This window comes from Neomonachus schauinslandi, chromosome 5 (assembly GCF_002201575.2).
Source record: "Neomonachus schauinslandi chromosome 5, ASM220157v2, whole genome shotgun sequence".
Taxonomy (NCBI): Eukaryota; Metazoa; Chordata; class Mammalia; order Carnivora; family Phocidae; genus Neomonachus; species Neomonachus schauinslandi.
Genome location: NC_058407.1, coordinates 85,849,815 through 85,871,039, shown reverse-complemented (window position 1 = coordinate 85,871,039; position 21,225 = coordinate 85,849,815). Strand labels below are relative to the sequence as shown.

The 21,225-nt window shown below is 36.7% G+C and overlaps 1 protein-coding gene across 2 annotated transcripts in view; it reads left to right on the top strand.

Moving 5' to 3' along the window:
• Nucleotides 1-21,225, top strand: part of AEBP2 (AE binding protein 2) — a 69,881-nt gene that overhangs the window by 23,073 nt on the left and 25,583 nt on the right. For both annotated transcript variants that reach the window (XM_044914915.1, XM_021690669.2), the window contains exons 2-3: nucleotides 253-460; nucleotides 8,817-8,924. In XM_044914915.1, coding sequence (XP_044770850.1) covers nucleotides 253-460; nucleotides 8,817-8,924 — 316 coding nt within the window. The remainder of the gene's footprint in view (nucleotides 1-252; nucleotides 461-8,816; nucleotides 8,925-21,225) is intronic.

The window sequence follows — 21,225 nt, the reverse complement described above, 5'->3', positions numbered from 1 at the left end:
TGGGGAGTTCATGTCTGCCAAAAGTTGCTTAAATTATTCCATATCTGGTTTTGAGGTACTAGTGTTTTTTGCCTTGATTTGCACTTCATTGCCAACTAAATAATTTCAAAGCAGTGTTGTTTTCTAATAGAAAATACGGTTAGTATGCTTTGTATGGAGCAGAATGTCAAGTAGTAATCTTAATTATTTATAAGATCATATTCATGTTAGTGAATTTCTAGGAATAACACAGCCTTTTTTCTTCTTTTGTAGCATAAGCAGTACTATAATGGATGTAGACAGCACAATTTCCAGTGGGCGTTCAACTCCAGCAATGATGAATGGACAAGGAAGCACTACTTCTTCAAGCAAAAATATTGCCTATAATTGTTGTTGGGACCAGTGCCAGGCTTGCTTCAACTCTAGTCCAGATCTGGCAGATCACATCCGTTCCATACATGTAGATGGTCAGCGAGGAGGGGTTGGTTTTGTCATTTCTTTTTTTCACTCCCTGTTTTCATTAGTTTTATTAATTTATAATTGCTAGTTAGGCTTTTTTTCTCAAAGTGATTTGGGATTGTTTTTACACAGGCTTTATTTTTTCACAGTTTTTTTCCTTTGGTTATTTTGCACATACTTGATGGAATCAAATAGAGAACAGAATATGTGTTGGATTTTAATTTGCCTTTAGAAGAAATTAGACTTTCTAAAATATAGTGGGAAGAAATTCAATTTTTTAAAATATAGTGGTAATACTAGACTTTCTAAAATATAGTGGGAATATAATAAATGAATGCAGCCTATTCCAAGTTTCTGTTTTGAGTTTTAGGAGTTGGCACTATCTAGGATTTCTTTTGTTAGAATGGTCCTAAATTATCTCTGATGCTGAAATTAACTGGAGAGACTCTTGGTACCAGGATTAATATATAGAGTTCTGTTAAATGACAACTTGCATTCTTATTTGTGAATGAGAATTGATTGTCTTTTCCCAGGTCTTAGCAGAGCTGGCTTAGATAGGAAGTTATGATTAGTGAGTATTGACCTATACCCTTTTAGGAATACGTTTAATTGTGTCAGTTTATATAATTTTTATTGGATAGTGAATTAAGAGCTAAGTAAATTAGGTGAGTCAAAGTGTAATGGATCAAAGTATTATAATGTTACTTAAAATTTTTTTCAACTTTACTAGGTTTGTCTTGAATAGTTACCACACTTTAGTGCATTTTCCAGAAATTAATGTCACATTGTAAGTACAGATAATCTTTAGGCCACATAATTTCCTATCAGCCTGCCACCACTATTGAGATAATACTGATATTAAAATGGTTAAGGTCATTATGGTTTAAGTGAGTGGGTGACTATTTCCAAGGTTGCATTGATACTTAGATTGCATTATTGATCTTTAAAAAAAAAAACATGCAACCATATAAGCATCTCTAACATTTTAACCGGTGGTATTTGTGCATTGAAATTTCTTCTAAGAAATCTTTGCCATTGTCACAATATGTTGTAATGTGTCAACAATCTTTTGATTACTTAAATTTGATAAGTAAAGATTTGTCTTAATAGATTTGATTTTGACAACAGATGGTATATTAATGAACTTTGCCCATCATATGGTATTTTCACCTTCTAACCCAGCCGAGCTCAATGGTTAGGTTACTTTTGTAATAGTCTTTTTTCCCTTCTCACATATTTCAGATTTTTAGTGTGAACTATCAACCAAGTTGGTTTCCTATTTATTATAGAGTTGCCTTTTGTGAGCCAGTGCTTGACGTCACTTGGTATATGTCACTAAGATAGCATTTTGAGCCATGGCATGATGCTTTTTTAGTTACTGGACTTAGCAACTATATATAGGATCATGGATTACTGGGCTTCTCTTAGTAGGTGTGGGAGAATTTCACATCTGTAAGTGTTGGATCCTACATGTTGAGGAGTTGGTACACAGCTTTATGAGAAAGTTTTTAGCCCTTTAAGGATCTGTAGAAAAAATGGAGGTGCAGACTGAATGTATCATGTAATCACTGCAGCTGTATTTACTTTATTAATATCAAAGAGCTAGGCATGAAGTCTTGGTATTTCTATAAGTATAAACTTGTTAAAATGAACCTCCCTGCCCCCATGTCATTTCTTGAATGCATATTCATAAAATTACTTTATTATAAGATTATCTGGTTAATTTTTAAGACTAATGCTGTTTTGACCACAGAAAGGAGGCCTGATCTTTGAAGGACATTAATTGCTGAACTACAAATGTTAAAGAATCAGCAATGGAGAAAATACATTCAAATTGTTTTTTACATACCAGTCATTGGTACATAGACTTAAGCTTTCAGAATGAAAGTATGAATGAAACTGTGAAAACTAGACACAGCTATATAACAGGAAATCTTGATCTGGTTTTGTGCTTAAAATAAAGTGGGTGTTGGCTGGGACTTTTTTTTTTTTTTGAATGGCCTCTTTGAAGGGAACTTTAAAAAAATCATTGTAACTGTTTTTTTTTTTTTTTTTTAAAGATTTTATTTATTTATTCATGAGAGACAGAGAGAGAGAGGCAGAGGGAGAAGCAGGCTCCCAAGGAGCAGAGAGCCCGATGCGGGACTCGATCCCAGGACCCTGGGATCATGACCTGAGCCGAAGGCAGACGCTTAACCATCTGAGCCACCCAGGCGCCCCATTGTAACTGTTTTTAAGCATACAGTTCAGTGGCATTAAGTACATTCACATTGTTGTACAACCATCATCACTATCCATTTCCAGAATTTTTTCAGTTATCTCAAAACTGAAATCTGTACCCATTCAACAGTAAATCCCTAATCCTCCCTTTCCCCAGCACCTAGTAACCACTATTCTACTTTCTGTTTTCGTAACTTTGTTCTAGATATCTCATATATGTGGAAAACAGCTGATTTTCATGACAATTTTATTTTTTTAGATTTCTTATTTCTCTTCTTTCTACCCCAAGTGTTAAACTGTCTTGATGGAACAGAAACAAATGAGGAAAAAATTGGTACCTCTAGAGGATTTTATGCTTCTAATTATTAAAAGATGACAGTTTTATTGGAGCAGTAAGTTAGCAAGATCTAAATACTATATTCATCCTGTTCTTTTTCTCATCCCATTCTAATTGTCACCCTGGGAAAATAAAACGATCATGTAACAGCTTAGAAACTTCTTCCCCCCCCCCTTTAAACTTTTTATGTTGCCATGTCACATGGACTGTAACTATATTTGGAGGCTGAAATTGGGTAGAGTAGCTTTTCCTGACCTTTTCATATATCAAAGTGGGTAGATTCTTCTATTTCAAAAGTTAAACTAACCACTTAAATACCAAATTATGAATGTAACTTTTTTTTAAAAGATTATTATTATTATTTTTTTAAAGATTTTATTTATTTGAGAGAGAGAGAATGAGAGAGAGCGAGCACATGAGAGGTGGGAGGGTCAGAGGGAGAAGCAGACTCCCTGCCGAGCAGGGACCCCGATGCGGGACTCGATCCAGGGACTCCAGGATCATGACCTAAGCCGAAGGCAGCCGCTTAACCAACTGAGCCACCCAGGCGCCCTAAAAGATTATTTATTTGGGGGGGGCGGTGCACAGGGAACAGGAGAGTCTCAAGCAGACTCTGTGCTGAGCACAGAGCCTGATGAGGGCCTCAGTCTCATGACCCTGAGATCACTACCTGAGCCCAAACCAAGAGTCAGATACTTAACCAACTCCACCACTCAAGCACCTGAAATGTACCTTTTAAGGAACATTTATGAAAGTGCCCCTATTGAAAATATAAAAACAAAGAAGCTTAAAAAAAAAAGTTAGCCTTTTTTCGTTAGGTATGGTAGAATTGTGTTCTTGGGTCCATACTTCCATGCATGACTGGATTTCAAAAACTGGACTGAACTATTTTACTAATCAAATTTCAAATTCCAGTGTCCTCTTAATATACACTGAAGTCTTGGTAGGTGGGAAAGTTTTCGTCTTGTAGGATTTCAGTGGTTCAGTGACATCCATTAGTGTTCTTTCTGTTTTAACTATTTCTCACTTTAAAAACAGTTGCCAGAAAGAAATCTGTTTCTTGATGTAGGAGTTACTTTACATGTGTCATTTTATTAAGTTATTTTTGTATATGTTCTTGGGTGTTTGAGGGTAGAGGTCCCAAGGGAGATTTGCGGGGGGAGGGATGATATTCCAAGACTTGAATGAGGTCAGTTACCTTTATATGCTATATAAAATGACATTTGTAGACACTCAGGGTTAAATTGGAATGCTCCTAGGAAGTGAAATCATTAGAAGGTCACTTTGAGTTTTGATTGCCTATCTGGTATCTCCTGAACACAACCTGAAATTGGTCATATCTTTTGTAATAAAGGAGAAATACTTAATTCTTGTAATTTGAGTGTTCTATTAAGTATTTTTGTCCTCTCTTTTATTAAATATCTTTTAACAGAGAAAATTGAAAATGTTCATTTTATGTGGCTAAAAATAATAAGATACAAAATTATAGCTGTCATTTTAGGTCTTGGAAGAGCAAACTGAATTTGAGACAAAATAATTACATATAAAAATACTTTGTTTCTCTTCTCTTTGTTCAAATCTTGTAAAAGAGTGAGCTGGATTTTTTCCTAAGAAATATTAAAGCTTAAGGGATCCATGAAATCCTTCAACCCCTTCCTGACTGTAGATGGTGTATCTTTTGCTTTATATAAAATCTTTTTGTATCATTTTACTGCAAAAGAAATCTAATTCCTTGGTAAACTAGCCCCTTTCCCCACCCCTCCATATAAATTATATTGCCTACTGGCTCTACTTAGAATATACTTGGCTGATTTTATTTTTTTTAAGATTTTATTTATTTGACAGAGACACAGTGAGAGAGGGAACACAAGCAGAGGGAATGGGAGAGGGAGAAGCAGGCTTCCTGCTGAGCAGGGAGCCCATTGTGGGGCTCGATCCCAGGACCCTGGGCCCATGACCTGAGCCGAAGGCAGATGCTTAACGCCTGAGCCACCCAGGCACCCCATACTTGGCTGGTTTTAATTTATCTTACTACTAACTGAATTTTCCTTACGCATACTTAGATTCTGTCACGTTGCATTGTATTCTTTTGCAGTAGATTTTACAATTAAAATTTTGTTGGATTCATTTGTACACTTCCAAGTGTGAAATGTTAGTGGCCAGATAGGTTTAAGTGCATGTATCTTTATGCTGTCACAAGCTGTCAAAGGAGTAAGCCATGAATACAGTCAGAAAAATACCCCTGGTACATTTGGTCAAAGAAATTGACGAAAGTGAAGGAGATTTACACTTGGTCCCCAGGTTTGTACCATTCTTTTTAATTTGGGGCATTTTGGAGGAGTTCCCTTAAGGTAAAATTGACCTATTCTGATAGTAATGAGGAAGGTTTTCCAGAAGACTTCTCAGCAGAAAGCCCAAGCCTCCCTGTAACATTGAAATTTTAGACCTCTACATCTTTTAAGTTAGGTCATTATAAATTTGAAGATTCTTTGGTAGTCCAGAAATATTCTTTAGATAACTGTGTGGGGTTTCTTTTCTTTTCTTTTTTTTTTTTTAATTTCTTAAAAAGATTTTGTTTATTTGACAGAGACACAGCGAGAGAGGGAACACAAGCAGGGGGAGTGGGAGAGGGAGAGAAGCCGGCCCCCCGCCAAGCAGTGAGCCCGACGCGGGGCTCGATCCCAGGACTCTGGGATCATGACCTGAGCCGAAGGCAGACGCTTAATGACCGAGCCACCCAGGCGCCCCCCCCCCTTTTTTAAGATTTTATTTATTTGAGAGCGAGAGAATGAGAGAGAGAACACGAGAGGGGGTAGGGTCAGAGGGTGAGCAGGGAGCCCGATGTGGGACTCGATCCTGGGACTCCAGGATCATGACCTGAGCTGAAGGCAGTCGCTTAACCAACTGAGCCACCCAGGCGCCCTCTTTTCTTTTTTCTTAAGACAGTCTGGCAGAAAAATTTGGTGGCAGTTATTTTGAGAAAGGACCGCCAGTCTCTATTATAAACCCAATTTTTCTGTTAAGTAGTCCTTCTGAGAGAACTTATAATATATAATCTTGCATTTTCATCGTATTTTGGAGTTAGCAAATGTGTGCTCACAGTGTTTGATGAAAAAGGAAATAAGGTTTAGATAAGTATTCTTCCAGCATTGCTGCAAAGTGTGAAAGCTCTGGATAGAATTCAGGTCATTTACTTTTGTGCTATTTCTATTACTTTTCTTTTTTTTAAAGATTTTATTTATATATTTGAGAGAGGGAGAGAGCACAAGCAGGGGGAGGAGCTGAGGAAGAGGGAGAGAGAGAATCTCTCAAGCAGACTCCATGCTGAGCGCACCCTGAGATCATGACCTGAGCCAAAATCAAGAGTCGGACACTTAACTGACTGAGCCACCCAGGCGCCCCTATTTCTATTACATCTAATAATAAACCTTATATGTCTGCCTATCATGAGAGACTACACTATGCACCTCTGTGCCTCAGCATTCTAATTAATACAGCTAGATATTAATTTGTTTTAAGATGGTATAGAGGAACCATGACAGATTTTATTTTTGAATAATTCCTTTCACATTTGGATTGGATTCCTATGGTGTTTGGTTTTCAGGGTTAATTTTTACAATGAGAAGGTTTCTAAAAATTGGGTATGAAAACATTTTTCAGATCCTGTGCATCTAAAAACTCACGTTAGAAGAAAGACCCTTTTGTCAGATTTTGAACTTTTTTTATCAAAGTGTCTTCCTAACATAGATTAGGGAAAAAATTCAGCTTTTAAACAGTTTTGTGGTTTTTATGGATCCTTGGTGTGGTGTTGTGGTGCCTCTTTTGTCTTTGTGCAACTTTAGTGCTTCCTCTTCCCCTACCCCCCATCCCCGGGAATTATTTTCCAAATATTTCACCCCATTATAGCTAAACATAGTTAACTTTGGTCTCTTTTTACACTTACTTCATTTCCTATAAAATGTGTTAGGTTGAAGGTTATGGTTTTTCTTTGAACCTGAAGGTGTTTCTCTAATAATGTTACTAGACATTATTCCATCTAGAGTCTAGCCCATACCTACTCAGAGTGAAGGCTATTATCGAGTGGAATTACAGTCTGCCATTGTCTCCATATTCATGTTTATTACCAGGGAAAAAAATGAGAAGTCAGATTGTTGTTGCTCTCAAATGCAGTGGTTGGCTAATGTTAGGTAGGGGTAGTGTTTGAGTATTTACCTTTATTGTTTGAAAGTAACTCAGCACAGAGCTTACTTAAGAGTTAAGACAGCAGAATTCTTCACTGTTACAAAAATCATTACATAAATGATGTTAATTTTGTTTCCAGTTACTTGCTTTAAGGCGTTTTTCTTTATGTGGTATGACTTGTGAGAGAATTTTAAACCAACCTCTGAGTCCTGTTTATTACTTAAGTTGAATATTCAAGACTTAGAATCTAGTAGTCTTGAGTCAGGAAATTGGTAGATAGCACTGATCATCTGCATGTGATTATTAAACATTATTGAATTAATTTCCACAAGATAATACATGTAGTTTTAAGAACTTTTTTCTTTTTTTCACATTTATTTAAAAAGTAGCTCTTAATTACTGGGAACTTCAGGAATCATTTTATAAACCTACACTAGGGTCAGGGATTTGAAGTATGAAGGAGGAAATGTAATGATTTCTATATCTGTTTAACTAAAAGTAACTAAAAGAAATTAGCCAATCTGTACAGGAGTCAGGATATGTATCTAAGCAGTTGTGTCAAACAGCAAAAGCAGTATTGCCTTGTTAGACCTATCTGATATAAAATAGTTTTGGTTTTCGGTAAAAATTCAGTTATTTTAGACTATTGATTTTTCTAGGCTTTAAAAAAAGTTTATTTTAAACTGTTTAATGATTGTTTCTTCAGTTCTGTAAGTTTATTCTGTTCTACATACAGTAAAGTCTTCAAAGTGTCGCTCTATTTATAATTGCTCTTACCTTAGAAGAGAGCAGAGCCTATAAATGATTCTTTGAAGGTTATGATTACAGTGGATTCATACTTTTACTGATGTTGGGGGACAGTTTTCAGTGTTCAGTTTGATGGAAATATAATGTTAGAAAACTGATCTCTCATTAGTAGGAAGATGATAAAGATTAGATTGTTAGTTGTTAGATTAATACTTTCCAAGCCCAGTTATACTCAATTACGTGAATCCAGGAATGTGGATCTATTATGATGATAGAACAGTTTATACCCATTGCTTTTGCAACTGTATTAATTTAACATTTTGTATTAAATTTTGCTTCATAATCAAGATAATTAGAAATAATTTTCAATGAACACTGTAAAATTGAGTATTAGTATGCATGTGAGAATAAGGAATCAAGAGCAGAAAAATTTAATTTGGTAATTTAATTGCTTTACTACTTTTTTTAAGTTCATCTTTAAAAATTAATATTTGATTATTTTGATTTATTTTTATTGTTTCTTTATACCCTTATATTGTCCTGATATTTATGATTAATACATGCTTGTTCCCTCATGTAGTAAATATAAAAATAATGGTGTATAGTCCTGGTTCCTTAGGGATATATTGTTAATATTTTGTATATTTCCTTCTCAGTGACACTTTGGGATTGGTTTGTCAGTCCCCATTTAAGGAATTGGACCGCAGCCTTAAGGGGGAAAAGGTTAAAACCATGCCTCTCATACTGGAAGTTCAAAAGTTTAAGCATTCTGACTGATACATACATTAATGGCTCTTTTTGTCAATTAAAGACTTGCAACGTGTTCATTTGAATTTACAAGGAATAAAACTGTTGAAATGAGTGATGAAAATTATGGCTCTTCTTTTAACAGGTATTTGTTTGCTTATGGAAAGGTTGCAAAGTATATAACACTCCGTCAACCAGTCAGAGTTGGTTACAGAGGCATATGCTGACACACAGTGGAGACAAACCTTTTAAGGTAAGTAAGCATATGTGAGTTGTTTTAACTTTTAGTTGGTGTATTTCTTAATGGGCATACTTTTGCCCTTCTTAAAATGTTTAAAAGAAGCACTTGTTTAGACATTCCTGTGGATACATGGAATTTAAAAAATAGGTGGAGGGCGCCTGGGTGGCTCAGTTGGTTAAGCGACTGCCTTCGGCTCAGGTCATGATCCCGGGGTCCTGGGATCGAGTCCCGCGTCGGGCTCCCTGCTCTGCGGGGAGCCTGCTTCTCCCTCTCCCACTCCCCCTGCTTGTGTTCCCTCTCTCGCTGTGTCTCTCTCTGTCAAATAAATAAAATAAAAAATCTTTAAAAAAAAAAAAATAGGTGGAGATAAAGATAATTTAATCCAATTCTTAAAATTTAGAGAACAGAAAAAAGTGAGTTTAGGGTCTTCAAAATAGCTAATGAGCAGACCAATTTGAATACACGTCTTTAAAATTGGTGGCTTTTAATACTTTGTGCTCTTTGTTTTTTCACTGCTGTAGGTTTCAGTCTTTTTATTAGCAAACAACACTGATTATTATACAAAAAAGTGAAATTGTACAACATTAAGGGGTTTGATTGTTTTCACTCAGTTTTGAGATCATATTACTGAGCTTTGTTGTAAATAACTGCGTCAAATAGGTGTATTCTGAGAAATTGTATGAAGAGCAAGTGTTTATAAAAACCATTTTTCTATTTATCTTCACTAAAAATTGAACAAAATATTTTGATTTTTAATTATGGAAAGCATATACCATAGAGGTTAAAAGTTTGTGTTTAGAGAAGTTTAATAGTTGTTAAACTCATAATCTGCTGGTATGTAAATACTGTGCCAGAAACTTTCCTTGGGTTTCATTAGAGAAGGAGATAATTCTTGTGGAGCTGCTTTTTAAAAATTACTCCGTTTTTTTTTTTTGGAAAGACAATCTTTAACAAGTTAAAAAAAAAATAATAGCTTATATTGAGAAATATTGCCCCCTGTTTTCTTGTTCCTTCTTCATGAAATGTGTGTCACTGTTACTAGTTTCCAGTGAATTCTTCTAGTATTTCTTTATGAAAGTGTAAGCGGGTAAATACGTAGTTTCATTCTCCTTTCTTACACGTAATCCAGTGAACTGTATACTGTCTATACCTTATTTTTTTTTTTTAAAGGTTTTATTTATTTATTTGAGAGAGAGAGAATGAGAGAGAGCACATGAGAGGGGGGAGGGTCAGAGGGAGAAGCAGACTCCCTGCCGAGCAGGGAGCCCGATGCGGGACTCGATCCAGGGACTCCAGGATCATGACCTGAGCCGAAGGCAGTCGCTTAACCAACTGAGCCACCCAGGCACCCTATACCTTATTTTTTTAAATGAGCTTTTCATTTTGTTTTATTTTAAAGATTTTATTTATTTGAGAGAGAGAGAGAGAGCGCATGATTGGCAGGGAGGGACAGAGGGAGAGGGAGAAGCAGACTTCCCCGTTGAGCAGGGAGCCGGACGCAGGGCTCAATCCCAGGGCCCAATCCCAGGGCCCCATCCCAGGGCCCCAGGATCATGACAGATGCTTATCTGACTGAGCCACCAGGTGCTCCTGAGCTTTTTATTTTAAAGCAGTTTTAGATTTACAGTAATATAAAGATTACAGAGCTCCCTTATACCCTATACCAAGTTTCCCCCACTGCTAATATCTTTGTTGCATGTATGTGTACCTTGTTCTTTTAATTTACTTTATGCTAGAGATCTTTCTATATTTGTTCATAGAGAATGTTCTTTCAGTTTATTTAACCAAACTTGTATAAACACTTGGGTTATTTCTAGTCTTTGGCTATTTTAAATAGTGCTGCAGTGATAAATCTTTGACCATAATGTCATTTTGTACATGTATAAATATATATGTAGGAAAAATTCCTAAAAATGATATGAGAGGGTGGATCAAAGGTTATGTAAGTATTGGTGATTTTGATAAATATTGCCAAACTGCCCACCCTAGGGGTTGTGTCCTCATCATCATCATTAGAGCATCTGCCTTCTCAATAGCCCTGCTAAGAAGGTGTTGTCAAACTTTTGGATTTTTGCCAGCCTAATAGATGAGAAATTGCATCCTAATGTAGTTTGAGTTTGCTTTTCTTTCATTATGAGGAAATTTGGGGATCTTTTCATATGTTTAACTATTTGGGTTTCTTCTTCTTACAAATTTTCTTTATTTTTTATTTTAAAAAATATTAATTAATTTATATTAAGTAAGCTCTGTGCCCAGTGTGGGCCTTGAACTCATGACTCTGAGATCAAGATTTGCATGCTCTACTGGCTGAGCCAGCTAGGCACCCCTCTTTATTCTTTTTAAAATAAATGGTCTCATTGAGCTTTCTCTTGGCATGTGGGTCTTATATAACTTTAACACCCTAGTCTTTTTTGTGGTCATACTTTAGATCCTGGCCCTGGTAGGTACTGGAAGTGTATGATCTGGGACAGTTTTTAAACTTCCCATTTAAGGTGTAGCTAGTAAGAATAGTTACCTCATAGAGCTGTACAGTATGTATCCAATAAATGTAGGAGCTTATTGTTGTTAAAGTAGAAGAATCATTTACTTTCTCATTTTGTGTATTTCCATAAATTTTTATTTAGAGCAGCAATCCTGCTGGTTGATTTTGATGTGCAGATCCATTTCAAAGCCTGTCAGATGCATTTTTTCTCCCAAATCCTCTATTTATGTATGTATGTATGTATGTATGTATTTATTTATGCATGCCCAAATCCTCTTTTTAGAAATGGTAGAAGATTGCCATTGGAGAGGGGGAAACAAATTGTCTTTAAAAGACAAAAGTTAAGGGGAATGATTTAGTGAGGCATTGTTCTGTAAGTCATAGGCATCATTTAATTTATTGATTGATTGATTTTTTTAAAGAAGATTTTATTTATTTGTCAGAGAGTGAGCACAAGCAGGGGGAGCGGCAGGCAGAGGAAGAGGGAGAAGGAGGCTTCCCGCTGAGCAGGGAGCACAATGTGGGACTCCATCCCAGGACTCTGGGATCATGACCTGAGCTGAAGGCTGACGCTTAACCAACTGAGCCACCCAGGCATCCCCATAGGCATCATTTAAATCCAGAAAACATTTATTGATTGCTTCTCGGCCTTTTGGCTAAGATCAAGTGCAGAAAACATTTATTGATATCTCCAGTACATGGCAGTGTGCTAGGCACCTTGGAAGCAAGGTGAATAAGAAAGCCAGGCCTCAGCTCTTCAGGGAACTTAACATTTCTTCAGATGTATACAGCTCTAAATAGATTTAAGTAATGAAATGTTTTAAATGCTTTAATAGTGACCTGTGAAAGGTTTTCTGGAAACAGGGATTAGGGATCAATTAAAAATACTCTAATAAGGACTGGGAAGGAGTAGTAGAAAGTAAGTGGGAGTCAACTATAGAGAGAAGGTCATGAAGTGGTGATGTTTGAGGGATTCTCTTTTTTTTGAAAAAATATTTTGGTTACAATGTACAATGAAGTGTCTAAAGTATACTTAAGTGTTCCACAGCTTGATTGTTTCCATGTGTGCATGCACCGTGATGTATGCACCTGTGCTGCCACCACCCTGATGAAGAATATTCTCAGTAAAACGGAATTTCTTAGTTCCCTTTCTAGTCTGTTCTTCTGTCCTCTAATCTCCCCCGGCTCTATTTTTTTTTTTTTTTTTTAAAGATTTTATTTATCTGAGAGAGAGAATGAGAGAGAGAGAGCACATGAGAGGGGGGAGGGTCAGAGGGAGAAGCAGACCCCCTGCTGAGCAAGGAGCCCGATACGGGACTCGATCCCGGGACTCCAGGATCATGACCTGAGCCGAAGGCAGTCGCTTAACCAACTGAGCCACCCAGGCGCCCCCCCCCGGCTCTATTATAATTTCAGTCATCCTGGCTTAGTTCTGGCTGCAGCATTTTATTTAACCTAATTTCTCTTGGCTGTTTACCTATGAGTGGAATTACCAAGTCATAGAATAGGGCATTTTTAGCTTTGGAAACTACAACTCTTATCCAAATTGGTTGTATCATTTTACATTCACACCAGCAGTGAATTAGAGTTTTAGTTGCTCTATATCTTGGTATTATCAGTCTTTTAATTTTAGCCATTCTGGTAGATTTGTAGTGGTATCTCATTTTGGCTTTAATTGTACTTCCCTGATGAGAAGTGAGGTTGAGCACATTTTCATGTGCTTATGGCTATTTGAATTTCCTGTTTTGGGGAGGTGCCTATTTAAGCCTTTTCCTGTTATTTTATTGAATGGCTTGTCTCTCTCTCCTTTTTTTTTTTTTTTTTTAAATAACATGAGCTGAGCATTAATTTTAATTTTTTTTTTTTTTAAGATTTTATTTATTCATTTGACAGAGACACAGCGAGAGAGGGAACACAAGCAGGGGGAGTGGGAGAGGGAGAAGTAGGCTTCCCTTGGACCAGGTAGCCCAGTGTGGGGCTCGATCCCAGAACCCTGGGATCATGATCTGAGCCGAAGGCAGATGCTTAACAACTGAGCCACCCAGGTGTCCCTGGCCTGTCTTTTATTATATATATTTTTAATATATTTTGGATGCAATTTCTTTGTCATCTATATATGTATTGCAAATACCTTCTCCCACTCTGTCTTTGGTTTCCTATTTTGTTTATTTTTTTTTAAGTAATCTCTACACCTGGTGTGGGGCTCAAACTCACAACCCGGAGATCGAGAGCCATGTGCTCCACCAACTGAGCCAGCCAGGCACTGCTGTCTTTGGTTTCCTAATGGGATCATTTGAAGAATAGTTTTTAATTTCAGTGAAACCTAATTTACCAACTTTTTTTTTTTTCTTAAATAGTGCTTTTTGTATTCTGTTTAAGAAATTTTTGCCTACCCTTAGTATATGAAGATGAGGGTTGGGGCTCCTGGATGGCTCAGTTGGTTAAGTGTCTGCCTTCGGCTCAGGTCATGATCCCAGGGTCCTGGGATCGAGTCCTGCATTGGGCTCCCTGCTCAGCTGGGAGCCTGCTTCTCCCTCTCCCTCTGCCCCTCCCCCTGCTTGTACTTTCTCTCTCTCTCTCTTTCAAATAAAATCTTAAAAAAAAAAAAGAGGGTATTATAGAAAATCTAAGAGTTTTGTCTTAATGGTTGTAGGGAAATCATTTGAGGCTAATATTTAAATATAATTTGCATACTATAAGGTTTATCAAGTGTACAATTCAGTAGTTTTTTAGTGTATTCATAGTGTTCTGCAACCATCACCACTATTTACTTACAGAATTAATAGCTTTTGAGAGAAAGAAAAGGAAGCATAAAAGAATGAGTGGACTATTTAGGGAGTAGCATTTCTTATTATTTTTTTAAGATTTACTTATTTATTTGAGAGAGAGCAAGAGCGTGTGGGGGGGGCGGGCAGAGGAGAAGGGAGAGAGAATTTCAGGCAGACTCCCCACTGAGCGTGGAGCACTCTGCAGGGCTCCATCCCATAATCCTGAGATACGACCAGAGCCAAAATCAGTTGTCGGACACCTAACCAACTGAGCTACTCAGGTGCCCCGTGAGTAGCATGTTTCATATATGTATGTGATACTTTATTGTGGCAATTTGAAATATTTTTAGAACTATTTCTGTAGATTGGTGAGCTTGGACTATCTAGAAATTAAATGTATAAGCAATTGACTTCAAAAAGTTTTTCATATTTACTGTTACAGTATTTGTTGTATAATGAATAAGGGGAACGTAGGGGTCAGAAATAATCATGATTAGCAGAGGCTTTAATAATGCTATTTTGTGCCTTGCATATTACCCATATATTTTATTGCATTACCTATTTTAACTAATTCTTAAAATAGTCTTTGAAGTAATTACTGTTGCTCTCATTTTAGATATGAGGAGACTGAGGTAAGAAGAGATTAAATATTTTTTTTCTTTTTTTTTCTTTTTAAAGATTTTATTTATTTGACTGGGAGAGAGAGAGCACTTGTAGTCAGAGCTGCAGGGAGAGGGAGAGGGAGAAGCAGACTCCCTGCTGAACAGAGAGGCTCACTGTGGGGCTCGATACCATGACCTGAGCCGAAGGCAGTGGCTTAACTAACTGAGCCACCCAGGCGCCCCGAGGTTAAATATTTTCTACGGTCATGGCTAGTTGGTGGTGGATTGAGGACTTCAGAGGCAGTATTAATTCAGGGTCTTAGTCCTTAACCACTCACGCTCTGGTGCCTCTCAATAATTTATAATGCAGAATAACCCCTGTGCAATATATGGATTGTGTACTGTGTTTCGATTACTGTTATTATCTCTTACTGTATCTTGTTCTGGAATTTGATTATCCTACGGAGTTTGCATTGTATTTTGGGGCCTTTTTCATTATATTTACAGTATGCTTCAAGCATTCACCTAAGAGATCAGTTTTATTCATACCTTAAAAAAATATCAATGTGGCTGCTCTGTAGTGGTGCTTTGGTGTGGATAATTGATAAAATCATCTTGATGATGAATTTTTAAAAATGTGCACTGTCTTTACTGAAAATATTTAAAGTTGTTTATTCTTCAGGATGAAGTCTGAATAAAGAAAAGGGATGGAGAATAGGGAAAGGAAGGGCTAAGTATAGCACCTAACGTTGCCTGATTATGACAGACTTTGAAATTTCACAGCCAACAGTTTTTTCTTTTTTTTTTTTTTTTTTTTTTTTAAGATTTTATTTATTTATTTGCGAGAGAGACAATGAGAGACAGAGAGCATGAGAGGGAGGAGGGTCAGAGGGAGAAGCAGACTCCCCGCCAAGCAGGGAGCCCGATGCGGGACTCGATCCTGGGACTCCAGGATCATGACCTGAGCCGAAGGCAGTCGCCTAACCAACTGAGCCACCCAGGTGCCCCGCCAACAGTTTTTTCTTAATTCCTAGTAGAGTCTTGCTCTTCCACTTTGTCACATGGAAATAAATATGTTATAAATGTAATACCAGCTACTGTTTGAAAGATTTGATACTAAAAACCTTCAAGAAGATAGTGGTACTATAACATCTATAGAAAACCATTGTTTATTCTGTAGTACATACTGGATTTCTTAACCTATGTATGAAATAAAGAAATAAATTGAATCATTTTGCACCTACATGTAGCTTATGTCATCATTTCTATATTGGGCATTGTTTCACATCAATGAATATTACTTTTTAATGGTTGTATATTATTATTATTTTTTTAAGGTTTTATTTATTTGAGAGAGAGCATGAGTGGTGGGGAGGGGCAGGTGGAGAGGGAGAAGCAGCCCCCCCACGCTGAGCAGGGATCCCAATGTGGGGCTCGATCCCAGGACCCTGGGATCATGATCTGAGCTGAAGTCAGACGCTTAAGAGCAGCTGAGCCACCCAGGCACCCCTGGTTGTATGCTATTCCTATGAGATAGTTTATCATATTTAAATCAGTCCTTTTTTTTTTTTTTTAAAGATTTATTTATTTGAAAGAGAGGTGGGGGAGAGGGAGAGAGAGAATTTCAAGCAGATTCCCCACTGACTGTAGTGCCCAACACGGGACTTGATCTCATGACCCTGAGCAGAAATTAAAGAGTAGGAGGCTTAATCGACTGAGCCACCCAGGTGCTCTTGATTAGTCTTTTTTTTTTTTTTTTTAAAGATTTATTTATTTGTCAGAGAAAGAGCGAGTGAGTACACACGAGCAGGGGCAGTGGCAGGCAGAGGGAGGAGGGAGAAGCCGGTTCTCTGCTGCAGGGAACCCGATGCAGGACTCGATCCCAGGACCCTGAGATTATGACCCGAGCTAAAGGCAGATGCTTAACCAACTGAGCCACCCAGGCATTCCTAATTAGTCCTTTCTTGATGGATCTTTTTTGTTCCAGTTATCCTCAATATAAAGAACAATGTAACCAATGAACATATTTTATAAACTGCTTTTGGGAGCTGATATAAATTCCTAGAAGCTATTTCACTAGTTCAGAGAGTTGATGTATAGGCTTGCTTTTGATAAGTATTATTAAATCCCCTTCCAGAAAACCATACCGATTTATAGTCCAGCTAGCAGTGTATATAATATAGTGCTGTTTCTCCAGTCTTCCTGAAGCTTGGCAATAATTATTGACATTAATAATTGGCATTATTTTATCTTTGCCAATTTACCAAGCACATTTTTTTGATTACTAGCAAGATTTGAGTATCTTTACATGTTCTGGCTATTGGTATTTTTTTCTCTAAATTGATTATTTGGTTGCTTTGCCCTTCTTTTGGAGTTTTTCTTCCTGATTTATATAAACCTTAACATTAAATGTACATATTTCCTGCATGTAATAGACACTTGGTCTGGATTGTTATTTCTCATAAGCTTTTGTGTGTTCTGCCATCAAGAAGTTTCTGTGTAGTGATATTACCATATATTTCTACATATATATATGTAGATATATGCAATGTAAACACAATGTAAATATATTTTTATATATTTGCATTACTCTTTTTCCTGTATTGTTTTTGTATTTTTATTTTTAAAAGACTTTATTTATTTATTTATTTATTTAGTACGAGCAGAGGGAGAGAGAGAGAATCCCAAGCAGACCCCATACTGAGCATGGAGTTTGATGTGGGGCTCAATCTCATGACCCTGGGATCATGACGTGAGCCAAAATCAAGTCAAGATGCTAACTGACTGAGCCACTCAGGTGCCCCGATTTTGTTATTTTTAGAATGGAAATCTTGTTAACCTACTCATCTTTATTAAGTAGGAAAAACATCATTTCCCTGCTGTGATAGGAGTTAATTTCCCCCATTTTGACATTGTTTTTCTTGACTTTTTTTATGGTGTTTTTTTTTGAAAGGCAGAATTTTTAAACTGAATTTTGAAATAATTTCAGCTTCCAGAGAAGGTGGAAAACTCTCATATATTTTCTCTGTCACACATTAATGTATAAAATGCCATATACCCTAACCCCAATTTACGAGTTGTCATTTTGCTACATTTGCTCATATCCATCCATCATTTGTCTCTCCATCTGCCTGCCTTCCTCCTACCCCAATCTCTCCCTCTTTCTCCTTCCCTGCCTACCTACCTACACACACACACACACACACACACACTTTTTTTTGGAGAACAGTTGAGAGGAACAGAATCCCTAAATACTTCAGTGTGTGCATTTCCTAAGAACAAGGATATTCATTTACATAACTTCAGCATAATTATCAAGACCCAGAAATTTAACATTGATGCTATTAGTATTGAAGTTGCACTAAGTCCCAATAATATCCTTTGTAGTAGTTTTTTTTCCTCTGCTTAGAATCCAGTTGGGGATCAAGGATCGCATTTAGTTTTCATGACTCCTTTAAAGTTTCCTCAACCTTTTTTTTAATCTTTTATGTCACTGATAGTTTTGAAGAGTAAAAACCTTTAATTTTATATACTCCCCATTTTGGGCTTGTTTGGTGTTTTTGTAATGATCAGATTTGGTTAATGCAGTTTTGGAGAAAATAGAACAAAAGTCTCACTGTATCACTTTAAGGGGTACCTGATGACAATTTGTTCCATTATAGATGATGTTACCTAGATCACTTGATGGAATTGGCTTTCATATGTATCCTATGAAAATAATTGATGTTAGCTCATTATGAATTTTAGTTTTGTAAAATCAACATACTCCTAAAATGTAAATATAGCTGCTTTGCCAAGGGTTTTTGTAATATTTATCTTTGATAATGAAAGTGCAAAGATTATTCCTAGATAAGATTTCCCCACCCTATGTTCACTTTATCATGTATATATACATCTGCATAATGTATACATTTAGGGTTTGTTAAATGTAGTGAAACATTTTAATTATTAAGGGTTTGGAAAACATTACATGTTTTGGGATGCCTGGCTGGCTCAGTCAGTAGAGGGGGTAGGACTCTTGATCTTTTGGGGTTGTAAGTTGGAGCTCCACATTGGGTGTGGAGATTACTTAAAATCTTTAAAAGAAAAAAATGACATGTGTTTACAGTAGTAGGGTATGGGAATATTTTAAACTGTTCTTGGCCTTTTTTTTTTTCCCTTTTCAATTTTAATTTTGATTCTTGTTAGTTATCTGGTGTTAAGCTTTATAACAGCTAAGTGGCTTTAACCCTACCATGCTTAGAAATACATATATTACTTAACTGAGGAAAATAAAAAGTAATGATATGCAATATGTTTAGTGATGGTTTTGATTTCCTTACTTTATTGCTAATGAGGCAGTGGTTTGTCTTGGTAGATTTGTATATGTTAGAAATTACGTAGTTGTACTTTTTATTAGATAAGCTTATTAATATGTACTTTTACTTTGCACACACATTTCTCCCCTCTGCCAGTATTTGTTTACTTTGAACATAGTACAGTTATTTACTTGTCTTGGGTTAATTTATTTATTGTAGCTTTTCCTCAGCAACTAGTCTTCTATAGCTCAGCATGATTGATTACGTTCATAATATTGACATTTGAATGACTTCTCGTTGTGTTGGAGTAGTGCTTGAAAAACTCAGACTTTTTTTCAAGGTTGGTACATTAAATAGCCTATCTTTTTAGGTGTTTTGGAATCAAGATCCTAGCCTAAATTGTTGATAAAGAAAAAAGAAATTTTATCAAATCAGACTTAAACTATGATATCCTTATAATTGTGCATACAGGTTAATTCTGGTAACTTGTTGTATAGTGAATGATAGATACTGTTATTGCATCATCACTGTGATGGATGATGAAATAATTTCCTTCTCTTACTCCTTTATGACCTGTTTTGTAGTAGTAGTTGATGCCGATAATTTTATGTATGTATGTATGTATGTATTATAGTGCCTGAGGGGGGCCCCCAGCTTTTTGAGGTATAATTGACAAATGAAATTGTAAGATATTTAAATTATACATCATGAAGATTTGATATGTATATACAGTTGTGATGAAAGGATTTTCTCCATCTGATTAACATATCCATCACCTCATATATATAGCTTTTTTTTTGGTAAGAATCTTTTGATTTTTTTTTTTTAAGATTTTATTGTCAGAGAGCTTGCTAGTGCACAAGCAGGGGGAGTGGCAGGCAGAGGGAGAAGCAGGCTCCCTGTTGAGCAAGGAGGCTGATGTGGGACTTGATCCCAGGACCCTGGGATCATGACTGAGCCGAAGGCAGACGCTTAACCAATTGAGCCACCCAGGCATCCCGAATCTTTTGATTTTCAACAGACATTCTCTGTAGTAACACGAAGCTTTAAATACCCTGTGCTGCTATCTTTCTTTAATTTGTCTTTGACATTTTGTATGTGTGTCTGTATTTGAAGCTCTCATGTTCCCTAGCCTTGGCAGCCAGTGTTTAGGATGCTCCCGCTGACCAAACGTGGTAATATTTGACTATAAAGAATAATAACTGCAGTGATCCCCATGATTCTAAAAGACAAAAAATGATTCCCTTTCTTCCTCCAAAAGAAAAACTTAATTGGTCACCATTGGAGGATGATCGTGATCTCATTATTTAGAAAGCTGGTAAGAATCAAGTAGTTTTTCTTTTACTGTGTGAACTGTGCTGCCACTGGGTGTCCAAATCCTGTGCTTGAGTTGCATCTGTGACCAATTAAATTAGAATCTGGGGCATGCAGCCAGGCATTTTGCTGTAATGAAAAAAATTGAATGACTTGGATGTGCACCTAGGCTTAAGAACCACTGTTCTACAAGGTATTTCTCTTATGGGGTACCTTGTACTAAATAGCATTGCTATGGTAAATGCAACTACCAGTTCAGTGGTCCTCGAAAAGGGAGAAAAAAATAGAAGGACAAAGAGTTATGCTATGTATACTGTGTGCATGTTGCACTTGGGATCTTGTTTTTATTGATGTAAACTTTCTTTTCTAGGCCTCCTTGATGCCGCACTTGCCTGTTCTTCATCCTTCCCACCCCTATTTCCAAACTCATTGGCTGCTCTGTCTAGTCACCTTTGCTGGCTTCTGCTCTACCTGACTTCTAAATGTTGGAGAGTGCTCTCTTAAAGTTCTTACCCTAGGTGTCCTTTGGTTTTAAATACTATTAAATATTATTTATATACTGATTACTCTCAGATGTTTATCTCTAGCCCTAACAATATTCCCTCTTGGATTCCAGAATGGAATATTTGGCTTGGATGTCTAAGAGAGTATTTTTTCATTTCAGACATGGTTCTACTCTAGACTCAGTAAATAGTAAGATCATCAGGGGCTCTGGCTTTAAAAGCCCTGTGTCATTCTTGATTCCTCTCTTAAAGAACTTCTCCTGTACTCCCATAAATGCATTAGCAAATCCTGTCAATTTGAGCCTCAGTATATTTTGAATATGACTACTACTACTCTCCCTACTCT